This window comes from Polypterus senegalus, chromosome 9 (genome assembly GCF_016835505.1).
Source record: "Polypterus senegalus isolate Bchr_013 chromosome 9, ASM1683550v1, whole genome shotgun sequence".
Classification (NCBI taxonomy): Eukaryota; Metazoa; Chordata; class Cladistia; order Polypteriformes; family Polypteridae; genus Polypterus; species Polypterus senegalus.
Window position 1 is genome coordinate 27,023,275 of NC_053162.1, and position 17,877 is coordinate 27,041,151.

The window sequence follows — 17,877 nt, forward strand, 5'->3', positions numbered from 1 at the left end:
TACGAAAGGCATGTCTCTCGCTTCTTCTTGTGCCACCATTTGCAATGGGTGTGATAGACAGAAACAACCACAGGTCCGAGCTTCACTCTTTGTGGCACCACTGCATGCCTCAATAACTAAAACAGAATGAGAGTCTAAAAAACAGACTAAAACAGAAAGACTCTACTTAAGCCATATAAGGAAAAGTACTTCACTCTGCATTGTGCAGATTTTAAACTTGCATCCTTTTCCTCCTTTTTATGTTATATTTGCATGAATTTAATTTTGTGGATGTTTAGTTAATGTAAGTTGTGGTTCTAATGTGTATACTCTCAAAATAAAGCCAAGAGTTCAGTATCTTTGGTAAAAAGTAAAGCTCAATATCCGGTTACATTAAACAAGTTGTACTTATACTGTGGCAGTAGACCAGATATTCAAGTGTGGCATCAGACCTTCTGAATTCCATAGTGTATTCATTCAGAAACCAAACAAGAGGGCTGGACTGGAGAAGGAACACTGGAAACACAAAACTTTGTCTTTTTACTTGAATCATAATTATAATGAGGCATTAAAAATCAATAAATTTCTTTCTCTGAAACCAAATCACATTAATTATTTTGGGTCTCTGATTTGCAGGGATTGAGGGGAAGGCTGGAATGGCAGCTATTGCAGATCCAAGTAATGGAATAGATCTGGAGAAATTTGTAAAAGATGTGGAAAAAGAACTGCCCTCTTACGCTCGACCAGTCTTCATCCGTTTGCTCCCTGAAGTTAACAAAACTGGTAAGATTTCTTTGTGCTGCCTTTTCTATTAATAAGACTTGGTATTTCCATTTATTTCAGCATTGACCAAAGTTTCTCAATAATGCTGTTTTGTCATTCCTAACACAAATCGAATTGGCACTCCAGCCACCATAAACAGCCTCCCACTGTTCCATTCCATCTGAACTAGTGTGCTGCTGAGGTGTCACACATTGCATTGCTTCACTCAGATCCTAATCTGGGAGCCTGAGTTGTTTGTCATGTGGTGGGTGTGGCAAACTCACGGTTCAGTCCCATCCTCCAGAAGTGACCCTCTATCTGTCACAGCCAGGTGTCACGTGGGTATTCCTTTGGCCTGCTTAAGCCAAATGGGTCCATAACAATGAGGATCCTACAAGCCGGATCACCCTTGGGGAATCGCACTACATTGCAGCAGTGCCATAACTGACGCTCCCTCACAATGCAGGTAATGTGCCTCATTCAGGACTCCATGAGCAACCGCTCATTTGACAGCATCGGTACGTAAGGATTCTCTGAACAGACACAGTATCAAAGGAGTCCAGTCTTCGTATTAGGTTACTGGATTGCGTCCATGTCTCACAACCATGTATTGTAGCAAGACACAAAACACCAGGACTCTAAAGACTTGAACCTTCATCCTTTTGCATAGATATCGGGAGCACCACACACCCCTTTCCAGCGACCTCATGACCCCCCATGCTCTCCCAATCCATCTACTGACTTCATAGATAGAGTCACCAGACACATGAATGTCATTGCCAAGGTAAGTAAACCTCTCGACAAGGTTGGCACTCTCTCCGCAGACAGACACACTGCTGATGGCTGTGCCTAAGAGATATTTAAAGGTCTGGATGTTGGTTTTTACTCAGGACACTAGCAAGCCCAGACACTCAGACTCCTCGCTCAGTCTCTCGAGAGCCCCAATCAGAGCCTCCATTGACTCCATAAAGATCACAGCATTGTCAGCAAAGTCAAGATCAGTGAATCCTTCTTCTCCAACAGATTCCCCACAGCCACTGGACACCACAACCCTGTCCAACACCCTGCCCATGTAAGCATTAAACAGTGTGGAAGCAAGAACACACCCCTGAAAAACCCCAGAATCAACTGGGAAAAATGCAGAGGTCCTGCCTCCACCCAGTGTACAGGCCAGCCATGATTTACATTAACCTCAAGGGGATCTCGCAAAGTCTGAAATATGGTATATCCTGGGTATGATGTTAAACTGCATCCAGCCCTGCAAGCGGTCCTCCAATTTGCTGGGAAATCTTGGGGGTTGGATTGGCACTCCAGCCATTGTTAAAAAAAAAAAAGCTTCACACAGCTGAGATGACAGAAAGGACTCCTTTCTGCTCTCCACAGGAGTAGCTCTGCCGCAGCTGCCCATAGGATGGCTGCTCTCGTTATGAAGGGAATGGGGGAAAGCCCTTGGGAGCCCCATCCCCGGAATTGTCAAAACCGTCAGAGAGCCAATGGGGTCAGGCCAGTTGGAGATCAGAACTGGTGTGGTACTGAGGCATTGCCCACTGCATGGCAGCACTCAGGTCCCAATTTGAGGTGGCCTATCCGGGTAGGAGCATGGAACGTCTTGTCTCTCAAGTTAATAGAATGTTCGATTATATATCACAATGTGCCAGAGGCCATAGTTGATTTATGTAACACTCAAGTGAGGCCTCACTTGAAGTTCTGTGTACAGCTTTGGTCTTGATATTACCAAGTTAAGTTTGCAGATGATACCAAGATAGGTGGATTGGCAGATAATCTGGAATCCGTTAATTCATTGCAGAGGGACTTGGACAGCATACAGGCTTCGGCAGATTTGTGGCAGATAAAGTTTAATGTCAGTAAATGTAAAGTATTACTCGTAGGAAGTAAAAATGTTAGGTTTGAATACACAATGGGAGGTCTGAAAATCGGAAGTACACTTTATGAAAAGGATTTAGGAGTCATAGTGGACTCTAAGCTATCGACTTTCTGACAGTGTTCAGAAGCCATCAAGAAGGCTAACAGAATGTTAGGTTATGTAGCGCCTCGATGTGTGGAGTACAAGTCACAGGGGGTTCTGCTCAAGCTTTATAATGTACTGGTGAGGCCTTATCTAGAGTCCTGTGTGCAGTTTTAGTCTCCAGGCTACAACAAGGACATAGCAGCACTAGAAAAAGTCCAAAGAAGAGCGACTAGGCTGCTTCTCGGGCTACAGGGGGTGAATTATGAAGAAAGATTAAAAGAGCTGAGCCTTTTCAGTTTAAGCAGAGGAAAATTAAGAGGTAACATGACTGACATGTTTACAGTGATGAAGAGAATTAGTCCAGTGGATCGAGACTGTTATTTTAAAATGAATTCACCAAGAACACGGGAACACAGTTGGCAACTTGTTAAGGGTAAATATCGCACAAATATTAGGAAGTTTTTCTTCACACAGGGAACCATAGACACTTGGAATAGGTGACCAAGTAGTGTGGTAGACAGTAAGACTTTCAAAAACTAGACTTGATGTTTATTTAGAAGAGTTAAGAGGATAGGACTGGCAGGTTTTGTTGGGCTGAATGGCCTGTTCTCATCTAGATTGCTCTAATGTTCTATAATGGGACATAGCAGTGCTACAGAAGCGACTTGGCTAATTACGAAACTGAGAGCTATGAGTTATGGGGAGAGACTAAAGGAGTTGAACTTATTCAGTTTAAGCCTACATAAATGAAATAGGGGGCATGATGAAGTTTTTACAATTATTAAAAGAATTAATACAATGGATCTGGGCTTCTGCTTTAAATAAATTCTTCAACAAGAACACAGGGGGATGGTTGGAAATGTGCTAAGGGGACATTTTGCACAAATGTTTGAAAGTGTTGCTTTCATGCTAAGAACATTAGACACATGGAATAAATTACCAAAGTAGACAGCAGGACTTTAGCAAACGTATCTCAACTTGATGTTGTTTTGGACAATCTGGTTGAGTAGGACAGACAAACTTGTTGGACTGAATGGCCTGTTCACCTCACGGTTGCTCTAATGTTCTTTCATCTCACATTTTTTGTTACCGTACTGCATGAGTTTTCCCCTCTGGCCTGTTGTATCTAAAAAACTAAGGCACTTTGGTCATTTTCACCAGATTATTTTAAATAAAGAATGGAAAATGTATTTAATTAGGGCTTACATTGCCACACAAAAAGTTGACGTTGGTGTCATTGCATCTCTTGCAGCCTAATGCTGCCATCTCTGGTTACTAGTGACCATGTAATGCAAGATGTGTGTTCAGAAAATGGAATGGTGGATGCAATAAAAATGTGTGACTTATTCAAAAGCCTGGAAACGGAAAGAATGTATTTGAGAAACGGCAACCAAAAAATTAATCTTAAATATTCTGTCTTTTTTTGCTGTTTTCTTCCAGGAACCTACAAGTTCCAAAAGACCGACCTCCGACATGAAGGATTTAACCCTAAGGTCATTTCTGACCGACTTTACTTCTTGGACTCTAGCAAAGGGAAATACGTCCCTCTGAACGAGACCCTCTTCCAGGGCATCCAGTCAGGGAAGCAGAAGCTGTGAATGTGCAACACTTTCTTTTGATTACCTCAATCTACTAGCGTGCTAGTGAAATGGAAGGGAAGGGGTGAAGGGGGAAGAGTGTAGTGGGGGAAAGGGAGGGTGCAATGCAAGGGATTGAGAGCTCAGTGTGGCTCTAGCACTGTAAGGGGTCAAATATTTCTAAAAGTCATATGTACATACATAGATATTTGCAAAAAAAGTTCTCGGAGGGAGGGATTCACAGGTGGACCACATTTACAAGATCAAAGCCAATCAGAAACCAGAGAAGGGATTTTTATTTATTATCGTTTTTGTTGGACTGGTGTCCTGGCCAGGGTTGGTTCCTGAATTGCACTACTTGCTACCAGTACAGACTCTGCCTCACCGCGACCCTGGGTTACTCTTCTCATGCTTACACAGTCGGCCCATTCAGGGGGTGTCCTTACCTTGACGCCTGATGCTGCTGGGAACGGCTCCGTCTCCTCCTAACTCAGAACGGGATTCAGCTGCTCTGGAACACAAATGATTGATTATTACTGAATCCTGTCCTGGTTTGAACCTCTGGTTCATTTCTTCTTTCAGGGCTGTAGAAGTTGTCCCCTATAAGATGAAATTACAGCAAATCACTGACTATTGGAAATGACAGCTATTAAAAATCAAAATTCACCACAATTAATTTATTATACAAAGTGTGTTCAGGGTGATTTTTTTTATGGTCTAGGGATATTTTACATGTCCAGCCAATTTAAGCCAATATGTAAATGGTGTAAAAAATAAATAAACATGTAAATAAGTTACAAACCAACATATTTACAGTAAATGGGTAAACAAGAAATAAGCACAGTTGCACTATTTGCAGCTTTTTCACTTTATGCTTTGGTGGCTTTGCTTCATTAAAAATTTATTTCTGTGTCATCACAAGGGGCTCAAATATCCTCAAGGAACATTAAGTATTATTTAGCGTCAATTCTGGCCGTCGTGTAAATAAAATTATTTTTGTAAGGATGATTTTATATGGATGGCGTAAAGGAGGCATGCAGGTCTTATAACTGTAGGAACCTGGATTAACATTTCAAGCCGTGTCGTGGTCTCGGTAACGTTTGCCTCTTCTCCCACCGGTCACGTGCGTTTTCTCAGCTTTCTTTCCAAATCCCGCAATGGCACATTAGGCTGAACGGCTTTTGTAAACTGGCCATGTAGAGTGTGAGTGTATCCTGCAATAAACAGGAGTCCAGGCCAAGGCTGGTTTCTCCATTGAAATGTTGTCATTACTACTGTCATAGGTGTCTGTGTGTGAGGTGAGCCTCTCTTCTGAAACTTGAAAACATTCTAGACATTCTGTACACAAGTCTTGTGCTGCGTCTGTAGATGATTTACGCTTGCTGTTTTTCAGATTTTTTTTAATCACCCCTTTTTAGCAGACTTACATGTTAAATGTACCCTTTGTGAATAATATTCTGTCATTTTTTGATGACCAAGGACTGAGCTTGTACTTTTGTAATGAATCATTGGAGACAGAGGGCCAAACGGGATTCCATGTTTACTCATGACTAGCCAAAGTACCGGCATTGCCTGGATATGTTTATATACTGTAAGTGGTTAAGGTAAGAAAGCAAATGTTTGTGTTTATTAAATGCTTACCCTTTTGTCATTGCTGGCTGAAATGCCAATGTCCCGTCCATCATCTACTCTACCTCTCATCAATTTCTCTGCTCCCACAAGTCCAAAATGTGTTCTTTCTGTGTATGACTGGATTCCATAATCGCGGTAACTCCTTTCTGGGTTGGAACACACTTCTTTGTGTTTCTGGTTTACTGTAGTTTCCTGAACAGATGTTTAATCCCACATTAATAAACTGGATGGCCTGTTGAGTAACTGAATCATTGATGTGGCATGTAAGCTGGGCGCTGTTACCACAAAGCAGGCAGGGTGGTGTAATAATTAAGGCTGAAACTGTGTGACCCTGAGCAAGTCGCTTGACCTGCCTGGGCTCCAATTGGAAAACCAAAAAGGAGTGTAACCAATTGGATCATAAATGTTATAGGTCAAATAAGTAAATGCAGATTGAACCCCTGTTCTTGACAAAGTTTCTGAAACACCATAAACTCTGTGGGTCAAGTTGGATAAACATCCACTGAGCTGTTTTGCAGTAATGTGTAGCTTGTGCGGTGTTTGACTTCTCACTGAATGCCTTTATGTTAAACTGCATGAATAATTATGTAAATACAAAGTTTAGTGAAAGCAGGCATAGCCAGTCGTGTTTGAGTGATGTGCAGTTTTTGTGTTAGTCCCCCCATCACATCACACCACCATCCCCTTCCAACCGAAGTCATCATTACCATTGAATGCAGTCTACACTTGTATGTAGGGTCCGACCTAAACAACATGCCAAAGTCATTAGCATCAGCTGAACAGTTTGGTGTGATAATCCAGTTTTGGTTTAATGCCCAAACCTCATCTTACAACCCTGTTTCTCAATGGACATCTTGACAAGTTCTTCAAGTCTAAATTTTCAGTTGTATCAGCAGTAATATGCATGAAACATTTCACAAACGTCAGCAGCTTGGATTTTAGGTTGGTTCAGCTTTATTATGCTCACAAGAGTCAGCCCTTTTGGAATAATATGCAGATTTTTGGGCTGCCCACCCATTACAGTCTACCTTTACGATGAAACTTTTCAAACACCATATTGCCTAAATTTTAAGCTGGGCCAGTGGCAACCTACATACAAAACTCCCTGAAAGTCGGCAAAGCTGTTTGTGTGTAATTGGCGAGCAAACAAACAGGCAAAAGGCAATGTGAGGGTTGGAAATGCGGCCCGTAATTTAGCAGAATGGATAAATAACCTCAAACGATTGTGAAAAATTCAAAAGGCTGGCAGAGCCTGTTATGATTTTATTTACATAGGGGGTGCATCAGCTCCCCAAACACCCGACAGAACAGGCACAAGTCCAGCGCACAACACTCATTTTTACTTACAAGGGGCAGCGCCTTTCTTTTGTTCTCCACTGAACAAGCACAGTTCCAAAGCACAATATACAGCCCAGCAATGCCTTTTCTGTGCCTCCTGTCTCTTCGTCTCTCTATCCTTCAGCTGCCACTCCTCCTGGCAAGCTGTGTCCTCCACCTTCCGAATCTGGCTGTCTGAATGAAAGCAGGCGGCTCCTTAGCGAGGTCTGGAAACAGTCCCAGGTGTGGTGAGTATGGCTCTGCACCTCCCCGTGCCGGCACCCAACAGGGCTGAGTCACAGAACTCCACATTTCTGTAAAGTCCTGTGGGAAACCGTGGAGCTGCCATCTAGCGCTCTAGGGGGGGGATAGTCCCCTGTATATGTCCACTCCCTTAATCCATTCATTATAGTGGCATCCCAGTTAGGAAAATGCCCTGCCGGCCGTCACAATAGATTAGGGCTACAAATTCAGAAAGGTTGAAGAGGGCGCAGTCACCACCTCCTTTGTGTTTTAAAACATGAATCATGTTTAAGGAAATTTTAAATTCAGAGCTGTGCTGTTTGGCCCCATCTTTGTGATTTCAGTTATCATAATGGTGTCCCTGGCATTCATTTTGACCCTGTAATTAATACTGAATGGAGTCTTCACCTTACTCGCCTGCTGACCTGTGATTTAAAACTAATTTTAGTGTAGCTGTTTTCACCAAGTCCAGGCTCAGAGCAGTGTAATACATTTACAGCTAAAATACAAAGAACATGTTTTACAAATTACTTAATGTACCCATTGTGGCCTGAAGGGGGCACTCCAGCTCCCCAGACCTGGCACAGGCAAGACTGGCCATGGGTGAGGCATCGTCGTTCATTTATGTTGATAACATTATTCTTATTTGTCCTTTCTGCCTACTCGGCTGGGGCAGCATTGCTTGTGGCTGAAGAGGCCAGCACGAGAGTGACAGTCCCTGCCACAAAAGTTACACCTGTGTGCCGCTTCTGGTCTGTTGGAGTTCTTATGCTCCTTCCTGCGTGCCCACTTGTCTGCTGCTGTGTTAATCAGCTTCTCTTCCCCAGTCTTGACCTGTTGGTTTAGGGTGTCGCTCCATCTCAAGCGGATAGCTGCAAGGCCCACCCAGCACTCGCTATCTACTGTATGTAGTGCCTTCATGTCTCTCTTGCAGACGTCCTTGTATCGCAGCTGTGGGTGGTCAGTGTACCTAAGCACTGTTGCTGATCACCCCTTTATGGCCACAGTTTACTCTTTGTTAAATACGTCCAGCTGGATAATGCTTCATATCACAAAACATGCATCACCTCAATGTTTTCTACCAACATTACAGTGAATTCAGTTTACTCCAATGGGCAACACAAGTAGAAAGATTTCAACCTAAAAGAGCAACTTCTGGATGAGGTGGAATGACAGAGCCGCAGTACTGTATAATGTGTGACTAAGAAAAAACTGCATGATGCCGCTGTGTCAGCTTGGACTAAATCTCTCAGGATTCCATGATGAGGAATCCATGCTGTGAAGCACTGAGGCTCTTCTGCACACAAGAATGCGTCCTACCCAGAACGATAAAGAAAGTACACCCTATACATTAAGTAAGTAAGCAAGTACACCAGGGTTGTAATCGTACAGTCCAATACACGTAATGTAGAAGGTGCAAACAATAATGTCAGTGCAATGGGAATTGTGCAAATAACATTACTGCCAAAGTGACAGGTGGAACATAATAATAAATTGACAGATACTAAGTTGACATATTAAAGTAAAAGTGACATGGCTTATGCTAATAGAATAAAATGTTTAAAGTGTCATACTATGAAAAAAGGTTATACAGTAGTGGTCGAGTAGTGAGATATCAGATGTAGTGCATAGCTAATACCTGTATAGCTTATGAGGAGAGCAACAGGCCCAGAACTCAACCAACCCCCGTCCCATTTGAGAAGAGATAACAAGTCTAATGGCTCTGGGGACAAAAGATTGTTTGTATCTTCTCGTGTTCTGTGATAGCAGCCTACCACTAAACAAACTCCTGCTTAATTATGGTGGTGTATAATGGGTGATGTTCATTGTCCATAGTAGACAGCAGCTTCCGTAGTGTCCTCCTCTCTGTCACTGTCACCAAAGAGTCCATTTCCACACCAATGCTGATTCTGCCCACCTGATCAGCTTGTCAATCCAATCAGCATCTCCCTCTCTATAGCTGAGAATTGGTACCCGAGAGATTTCTTAGGTTTGAAATTCAAAGGGTTGGAGCTTTGGGTTCCAAAAAACACACCTACAATGAGAAGGTAATTTAGAATCACATTATAAAATGTAAAGTTTCAATATGATGCCTTAGTGCTGCTGCCTCACAGCAACCTGGATATGAAACCTGAACCCAGTCATTCATTGTCTGTTATGAAACCTGCATATTCTCTCCACATTTGCCCTCGGGGTGCCCCAAAAAGATGTGTGTGTTGTGTTATTTCTGATTCAGAGTTGGAGTGTGTAAAAGCAAATTGTGTGTGTGTGAGTGGACCCTGCAAAAGACTGGCAGCCTGCGTGTGGCTGGTAAGAACAGAATTAAGAAAAACAATATTCAGAATCACATAAATAGAAAGCCTGCAATTATAATTTCTGTTGTGTTCAGTTAATGCCTTTTATTCAGCAGTACAAAGTATCTTCACTGGCATAAAAATTTGGAAACAGTTAAAAGGCAGGGGAGAATTATTGTGGTATGATTAAAGATGAAATGGAATAAATAAATACTACACTGTATTTGGATGTGGTAAGCTGTTTTAAGAGTGAAAGAGAAGGTCTTTAAAACAGTAGTGAGACCAGCTACGTTGTATGGTTTGAAGACGATGCCACTGATGAGAAGACAAGAGGAAGAGCTGAAAGTGGCAGAGCTGACGATGTAGGAGTAACGAGGGTTGACAGGATTAGGAATGAGTATAACAGAGGACAACACAGCCATAACAGTTTGAGACAGACTACATTGAGATGGTGTGGGCACATGTAGGGGAGAGATGAGGGGTACATCAGGAAAATTAATATTGAGAATGGAACTGCCAGGCAAGAGGCAAATAGGAAGGCTAAAGAGGAGGTTTATAGATGTGGTGAGGGAAGACATGAAGGCAGTCAGTGTGGCAGAAAATGAAGTAAGACAGAGTTGGACGATCTGCTGTGGTGACCCCTAAGAGGGAGCAGCTGAAAGAAGAAGAAGATGTGGTCATTTAAATACACTTGAACAACTTCTCCAGCCTCAATCATTCAGTGCAGAATGCTAAATATTGTGTCACAGTGGTTTAGTTCCTGGGCCAGTATGTCTGTGAAGAGTTGCTACTTATATTTTCTCTGGATATTCCGCGAAGACACCCACATCCTAACACATGGAGGCAACTGACACAAACTGTGGCTGCGTAATCAAAAATTTAAAACCCATTATGGCAAAATATAACAAATCTGTTGATATGATGCCCAAATATTAAGCAACACATTAAAACATTCTCCCTACATTTGTATAACTGCAGTATTTTTTAAATCCTGCACTCTTCACTTCCAGGGATATCTTAAAATCCACCACTTTATTAACATCAATAAATATTCAGATTGTCATTATTTATGACATTTGTGTTATGACAAAAACAATAATAAATGTGGGATGTGTTGTAAATTACTGCACACAAAAAGGCTCAAAATATCCAAAACCAGACCATTGCTCTTCAGGTCTGGAATCCAAAAATAGGCTTCAACCCAGGCAGCCTGACCCTAAACTCTACTGGCAGGCTTCAAAATTGAGGAACAAGCTTTTAAATGTTCACAATACTTTAAATGGTCTAAAATATACCAAAATGTTTCTGAAGAGAAAGGAAAACCATCCAAAATGTTTATCTTAAGAAACAAGTCCACAAAGAATCTTAGAAAAATAATTAATTTGAATTCAGTCAAAAAAAAAAATAGCACTAGGCAAAACCAAAGTGAGTCAAAAAGGAGCTGCCAAAAAGGTACAGTACGTCACAACAATGAATCCAAATCTGTAAACCAACAATTGTAAGCCAAAGACAGAAGCAACAAAAAGACCCCATGCCATGGTTTTACGAGTCACAATGCTCACTGCTGTCTACTCTCCAATACTATAAGCTGTTTATTAAAAATATTTGGTCAACTATGGAATTATACAATCGAAGTGTGTTGATTGGTGAAGTTCAACAAAGAGTTTTACGCAACAAAATTGCTCAGTTTACTGATGACTTTGTTTGCCAAACATTTTCCTGAAAATTCACTGTGTTGCTAGCTTATGTTATTTACTAGTGCCCCATGATGCTTTGCAAGGCAAGCATGACATCACAGAGCTGAATTAGCCAATGCTGGATGGGAAAGCACCCTCCTAGTAATATGCGATATGCCGGATCAACCACTATACAAGATGAAATTCTTTGTCTGGTATGGATTTATTTCTTCCATTTTTACTGTGATTTAAAAATTAGTAGTACACTTGTGAATACGTTTAAACACAAAGCACGCGTGTAGAAAGAAACTGGAAACGTGTCTGTGTATGTCTTAAAGGTAATGTCTATTCCAATGTACTTTTGTGTAACCTGTATGTAATATGTGAGCCAAACCCTATATCAGTATTACCCAGAGTGCTTTATAGTTGATGCAAACAGGAAGCAGTGAATGATCTCCATGCTTTAGTGTTGTGCTTATTTGCTAGCAGTGGCAGTCAGAGAGACACAGTGGTGCAGTGATAAGTACTGTACTTCTGCCTCACAGCTCATGCAACATTTTTGGCCACAATCAGTCCAGCATAGTTGGCAGTTGCCCTCAGGAACATTTAAAAGACCAATTCACAATTATAATCCACTCAAACACTGTTTTTTGTTTCAATGCATTTTGCCAAGTTTGGTGAAGTTCCTGAACATTTCTGAGATTTCACTGCACTCCAGGTCAGCAGAACTCAGTGGGATATGCGCATCACTACAATCAAGTATTGATGCAAACGTAGCTTTTTCCTCATCCCAATGCATGAATGAAAGGAATAGTTTTGCCCAAGGAGTCTGACTAACACTGGCATAACAAATGATATGATATAACCAGTAAGACTGGCTTTGACCTATAACACCTTCTTATTTTTTGAAGTGTGTCATCTCAGAGTCAAATGCATTCCTGTAGAAAATGTCCACTCAACAGCCAAATGGGGTCTTGTGCTTCCCTGTCACATACCAAAAGAGGTAAACAAAAAAGATAAAAGACATGTTGTGAGGGCTGTAGTACTGAATAAGATGACACAAACATTAATACAATTTTCCTGTTCTTTTAATAATTTATAAAAAAAATTAATGGTAATTATAAACTAGCTGTGTAAGCCTGTGCTGTAAAAAGCCCAGGGTCCTAGAAACTACTGAAATTGTCAGAAGAAAAATTTAAATGTAGAGATGTCAGTAAATTGAAAGGAACTCCTCAGGCCATCTCTCTCCTAGGAGGTTTTGTTTTGCCGATGTGCTTGCTTCACTTGTGCATTAGCGGAGGGAGGAAAAGTAAAAAGGATACCGGTTTGCCGATGTTGGCGGCTAAGTGACTTTGTCTTTCTTCTGAAGGTTTTGTTTTGTTGACATGCTGGCCTCGCTTGTGTTCTTAGTTGGTAAAAGAGTTTTCTGTTTCCTCGGAGGTGGAGCTCTTACCCCGATTCCACCTCTTACTTCCAGACAGACACGCACACTTCATCATGTAGACGTTTATATGTAAGATTTTATTTTTACAAGTGATCCACAGAAGATTGTTTGACCACAGGCTAGAATTTAAAAATGAACTGTAATGCAACACATAAGTATTCATCCAACATTGTTAGTGAATAATGATAGGATTCTAAACAGGACTTGATGAGTCAGATCATTTAAAGATCCACAATTAGTGATAAATTTTGTGTCTATTAAGTTTTCCTGTATTTTATTGTTAGAAAACTATTTTCTGGTTTAGCTGTTTAGATAAAAAAACATGCTGTCAAAAAATAACAACATTGTAAAAGGGTATGTTGTGATGCTGAAACACATAAACCAATTAAAACCTTCCTACAGTATACTTTCAATTCCTTTACTTTTTATAAAAAAATAAAAAATAGAAGGGTAGGTAACAAAAGTTTCATTGTATTTTAACTCTCTTTCATATTATTCTCATGCCGTTTAATTTTCAATTTGAATCTTATGCATAACGTACATTATATATTTATTTCAGTCAGGCAGAATGACGAATGCTAATGTAAAGACAAAGCCTCTGCATATCACTTTAATGATTTGTTAGGTTCGATTTAAGCATCGTTTAACTGAGCTTAACTTAAAAAAAAAAAAAACAGGAAATTTGAACAAAAACAGGAAATTATTAAAAGCCAAGAACATTATATTAGTGGAATCGTCTCCCTGTTCAGTACTACAGCCCAGAGGCTCTTAACCTTCTTGTTCATAGGTGTCCCTTTTGCCGTTTGACAGGGAGGCACAGGACTACTTTTTACATAGCACAGCTCCCCAAATCAAATCAATGATGCAGCCACTGCTTCTTTCATAGTTTTTGGCACTGCACATAGGAAAGTCACTATTTGTGACTTTTTTCTGTCTGTGATAAGAAGTAGGTCCCTTCTTGCTGTACAGTAGCAATAAAGATGGTTCATCATTCCCCACAGGATGGATGTTCTCCTCTCACTGACCCTACTGCTGAGTTCAAAGGTAGACACACAAAGGGGAGCCTTGGTTTCAGGTTGGAATCTGTACCCTTATGGTTGTTTCTTAGGGATACATTTATTTTTTCCTATTTCAGCAACATGATTGTGGCTTCATGATTTTTACTTCAAACTCAATATTTGAATTTTACTCTTACAATTCAAACGACGACAAAAGGGATTTTGGCACCAATTTAGGGGAGTTTTAAGTGTTAACCAGTTCATTTTTAAAATGTTTTACCAGGATCCTCAAGTGACCAATCATTGCTATAATCGGTTACTGAACTATTTTGCTACAGTTACACCTTACCAATGGTAGCAGTGTATATGCAAAACAGGATTTTTACTAAAATAAAGGCAGTAAACCCTGCTCAGGTTACCATACCAATTATTTTAGTATCGCTTGCCATTTCCATTTATATCCTTGTAATGTTTTTTCCCCTAATGTTCCCAATTATCTTAGTAACCCTACTCCCAATCCAAACTTTCTCCAGTGGTAGGGCTTATTTGAGAGAGTCGCCTCTGATGGTTCTGGTAAAGTTTCAACCACAGCAGCAATCTTGGGCCCTTCTTTATGCAGAGGGATTCGATGGTGTAGAGCAGCCTTGACAGCTTGATTTATCTGTTGCATGAAAAAGAACATTCATTTTTAAAGACTAAATGATTTTACCATTTTAAGCATATCCTGAAATTTACCAAATCAAAACTGAAGGCCTTTTATTTTTAAAAATCAATCAATATAACTACTTAAAATCATGTAATAATTGAAGAATTACAGGCCTTAAAGAACCACTCTTCTATAGTAAACCAATTAACTGTAATATATGGGTGACTTAAGAATTGGGATATTATTTAGTAAAAAGGGTAAAAACTAACAGTGCTATTTGTACAGTACTTTAACAATAACAGTTTATACAGGTTGCACCGCTGCTAATTCATTGTGTTCCTTTCTTGTATGGAAGCCTCATTGTTGGTTATCATAAGCGTCGACAGTTGGTACATATTGTATTAGAACAGTACACTGAAGGCTGCACTCTGTTCAGTGCAAATGATTATCATGATCCTTTTTCATACAGTTTCCTTAATTCCAGAAGCTGGCCCTTCCTTTTGCTTTATATGTTTTTGTTTTTTACTTTCTCATATATAAAGTATAGGGAAAATACTGTAATTATCCAAAAATTCTACCTTGAGATTTTGACGAATCTCGACGTTTTAGACCACCATGAGTCCGATTTACTTTCTCGTCAGAAAAGTATTGTAATCATCCAAAAATTCGACCTTGAGATTTTGACGAATCTCGATGATTTAGACCTCCATACGTCTGATTTACTTTCTCATAGGGAAAGTATTGTAAATGTCCAAAAAATTATATTTTGGTGAATCTCGACATTTTAGACCTCCCTGACCCTGAAAATACCATTTTTGGAATTATGTCTGTGTGTGTTTATATGTAAACAAGATAACTTCAGTACGCTTTCACTTAGGTCAACCAACTTTTGCATACAAGTATTACATATAAAACATAAATTTCTATCAACTTTTGAGCTATTTCAGCTCAGCAGAAATGGTACTTTTTCATTCATGCAGCTGCTGAGTCCCATTTATTCAACTTTACTTTTATAATAATTGTTCAATATATTATTGATTTGATTTAATTTGTTGTTGATGGTTCTTTAATGTACATAATATAAAAATATAATGATCGTCTTGCAGTTTACTCCTCAAATATCCATCCCCATATCTGAGTATACGAGAACGTCTTGGGGAGACCACTCCCAATTTTACTACTCAGAATAAGGGGGTTCTGCACAGTAAAGTTTTAAACATATGGATATGGTTTGACACAGAAAAGGCCAAAGAGCTTTGTTAAGGAAGAAAGAACTGATTGGTCATAACTTGCTTAGACAATCGTTTACCTGCTGAGGTGCTTCATCACATGCATTCACTGGAGTATCATATATTAAATGACAACCAAATAATGCAACACAGAAAAAAATAACCAAGCAGATATAGCCTAGACTGGTATAAACGCAACATAAACCTGCATATAAAAGCCAACATTGCATAAAGAGAGCCGTGAACTACACTATTCATTTGCAATATATCTGGAAGATTGGATCAGACATTTACTCATTATAACCACTATAATTGTTAACTATTGATAGAAAATTTTTAAATGAGATCTGAGATAAGATCTTTAAAAAACAAATTTCCAAAAAATAAATACTTTCTGAAAAAATATGAAACATATGTTGGCACCTTCCAGAGGCATTTGTCTAAGCAGGGTATTCAAATATTTATGCGAATTAAACATGCAGTGTTTGCTTACTGAGGGAAGAGAAACTATCAGCTTACAATGAAGCCCATATGAAACATGTGTGCACACAAAGATAAGCGACCAGCAAATTTAGGTGCTTATGATGAAACACTGCATAAGGTCAATGAAAAAGGTTTTCATATTCTGGCCAGTACCAGCAAACCTCTGGGCAACAATCTAAACTTGGTATTTTTTTAGTACAAATATTTCTGTTTTAAGGATCAAACGTCTCTTTGCAAATTTTGCAGCGTGACTTTGTAGGAATACCACGCACATAAACAATCAAATACACAATATGTTAATGATTCTGCCACTCTTAATGTTATTAATGTTACGTTTGAATCAGGCAGTGTGATGTAGTGGTTGTAGATTCATCCTCACCTCTAACTTGCTATGTGATCCTGAGAATGTCACTTAACCTATTTGTAAAAATTACATGTAAACAACAGTACTAAACCTCAGCATTTGTAAAATGCCTTGGAATGATGTTCTTATATAGAAAGACACTATATAAAATAAAAGCAGGGACTACTTCAGTTAATTCACATGCATACCTTGATTTTGCTGTTCACAATTTCTTTATAGAGGTCCTTTTCCTCTACACATGCAACAATTCCTTTCCCAATTGTTGAATTGCAATCTGGTTCTTTCTGCAAAATATTGGCTTCTTTAATATTCCTTTAAAATATGAATATAAGAATGAGGGAAGGTTTTTAGTGTTCACATTCTTTGTGCAGTCATTTTCAAATAAAGCAGAAATGTCACCAGGCAGGCAACACAACATGGTAAAGTCATTTTTACAAGTTTAGACTTCTGGAAGTGTCACCTGAATATGGCTGTGTGATTGCAGCACTGAGACAGTACTTATGCTGCAGTTCACTTTGCCATTATGTGCCAGTAAATTGGCTCTTCCCTGCCCTTCTGTCACTTACCTAGCAGCTTTTGTTCTTTGCTGGGCACAGAGAGGTAAAGTCATGACTCTGTGAGTGGATGCTTAGTTAACGCAAAGAAATATTTCCAGACATCATAGATTCCTAACTTTTGTAACTCTATTAGTAATATTATAAAAACATTTGTCTGAGGTTTACAAAAAACTAAAAAGTTTTTAAAATACTATGCTGAACCACAATACCAGTTTCTAAACTACAATAATTTAAAATGCCAAAGCACGATTTTAAAACATGGTACACATATTAGAAAGTTTTTTAGAAATGTTAAAAAAAATTAACAAATGTTAGAATGTTCTTCACACAGAGAACAACGTACACAAGGATTTAAAAAAATAACTAAATCTAACAAATAGCAGTTATAAAATTTGCAAGTAAGACAGAGTGAGACAAAAAGAATGAAGGATTTAAGACAGGATTTAAGACAGGTAAGATTTTAACAGTATCTCTGCAGACATTGGGTCAGTCAGTTAGTCATCATCCAACCCACTATATCCTGACTACAAGGTCATGGGGGTCTGCTGGAGCCAATCCCAGCCAACACTGGGCGCAAGGCAGAAACAAACCCGAGGCAGGGCACACACACCAAGCACACACTAGGGACAATTTAGGATCGCCAATGCAGCTAACCTGCATGTCTTTGAACTGTGGGAGGAAACCAGAGCACCCAGAGGAAACCCACA

The 17,877-nt window shown here is 39.7% G+C and overlaps 2 protein-coding genes across 2 annotated transcripts in view; one reads left to right on the plus strand and one right to left on the minus strand.

The window, feature by feature from the left end:
* Nucleotides 1-6,158, plus strand: part of slc27a4 (solute carrier family 27 member 4) — a 68,421-nt gene extending 62,263 nt beyond the window's left edge. Inside the window, exons 12-13 of the mRNA XM_039762763.1 lie at nucleotides 616-762; nucleotides 4,151-6,158. Coding sequence (XP_039618697.1) covers nucleotides 616-762; nucleotides 4,151-4,308 — 305 coding nt within the window. The 3' untranslated portion in view covers nucleotides 4,309-6,158. The remainder of the gene's footprint in view (nucleotides 1-615; nucleotides 763-4,150) is intronic.
* Nucleotides 6,159-12,831: 6,673 nt separating this feature from the next.
* The window catches only part of LOC120535148 (tetratricopeptide repeat protein 16), a 39,956-nt gene continuing 34,910 nt past the window's right edge, over nucleotides 12,832-17,877 (minus strand). The window contains exons 13-14 of the mRNA XM_039762764.1: nucleotides 16,802-16,925; nucleotides 12,832-14,552 (exon numbers count right to left, since the gene is read on the minus strand). Coding sequence (XP_039618698.1) covers nucleotides 14,385-14,552; nucleotides 16,802-16,925 — 292 coding nt within the window. The 3' untranslated portion in view covers nucleotides 12,832-14,384. The remainder of the gene's footprint in view (nucleotides 14,553-16,801; nucleotides 16,926-17,877) is intronic.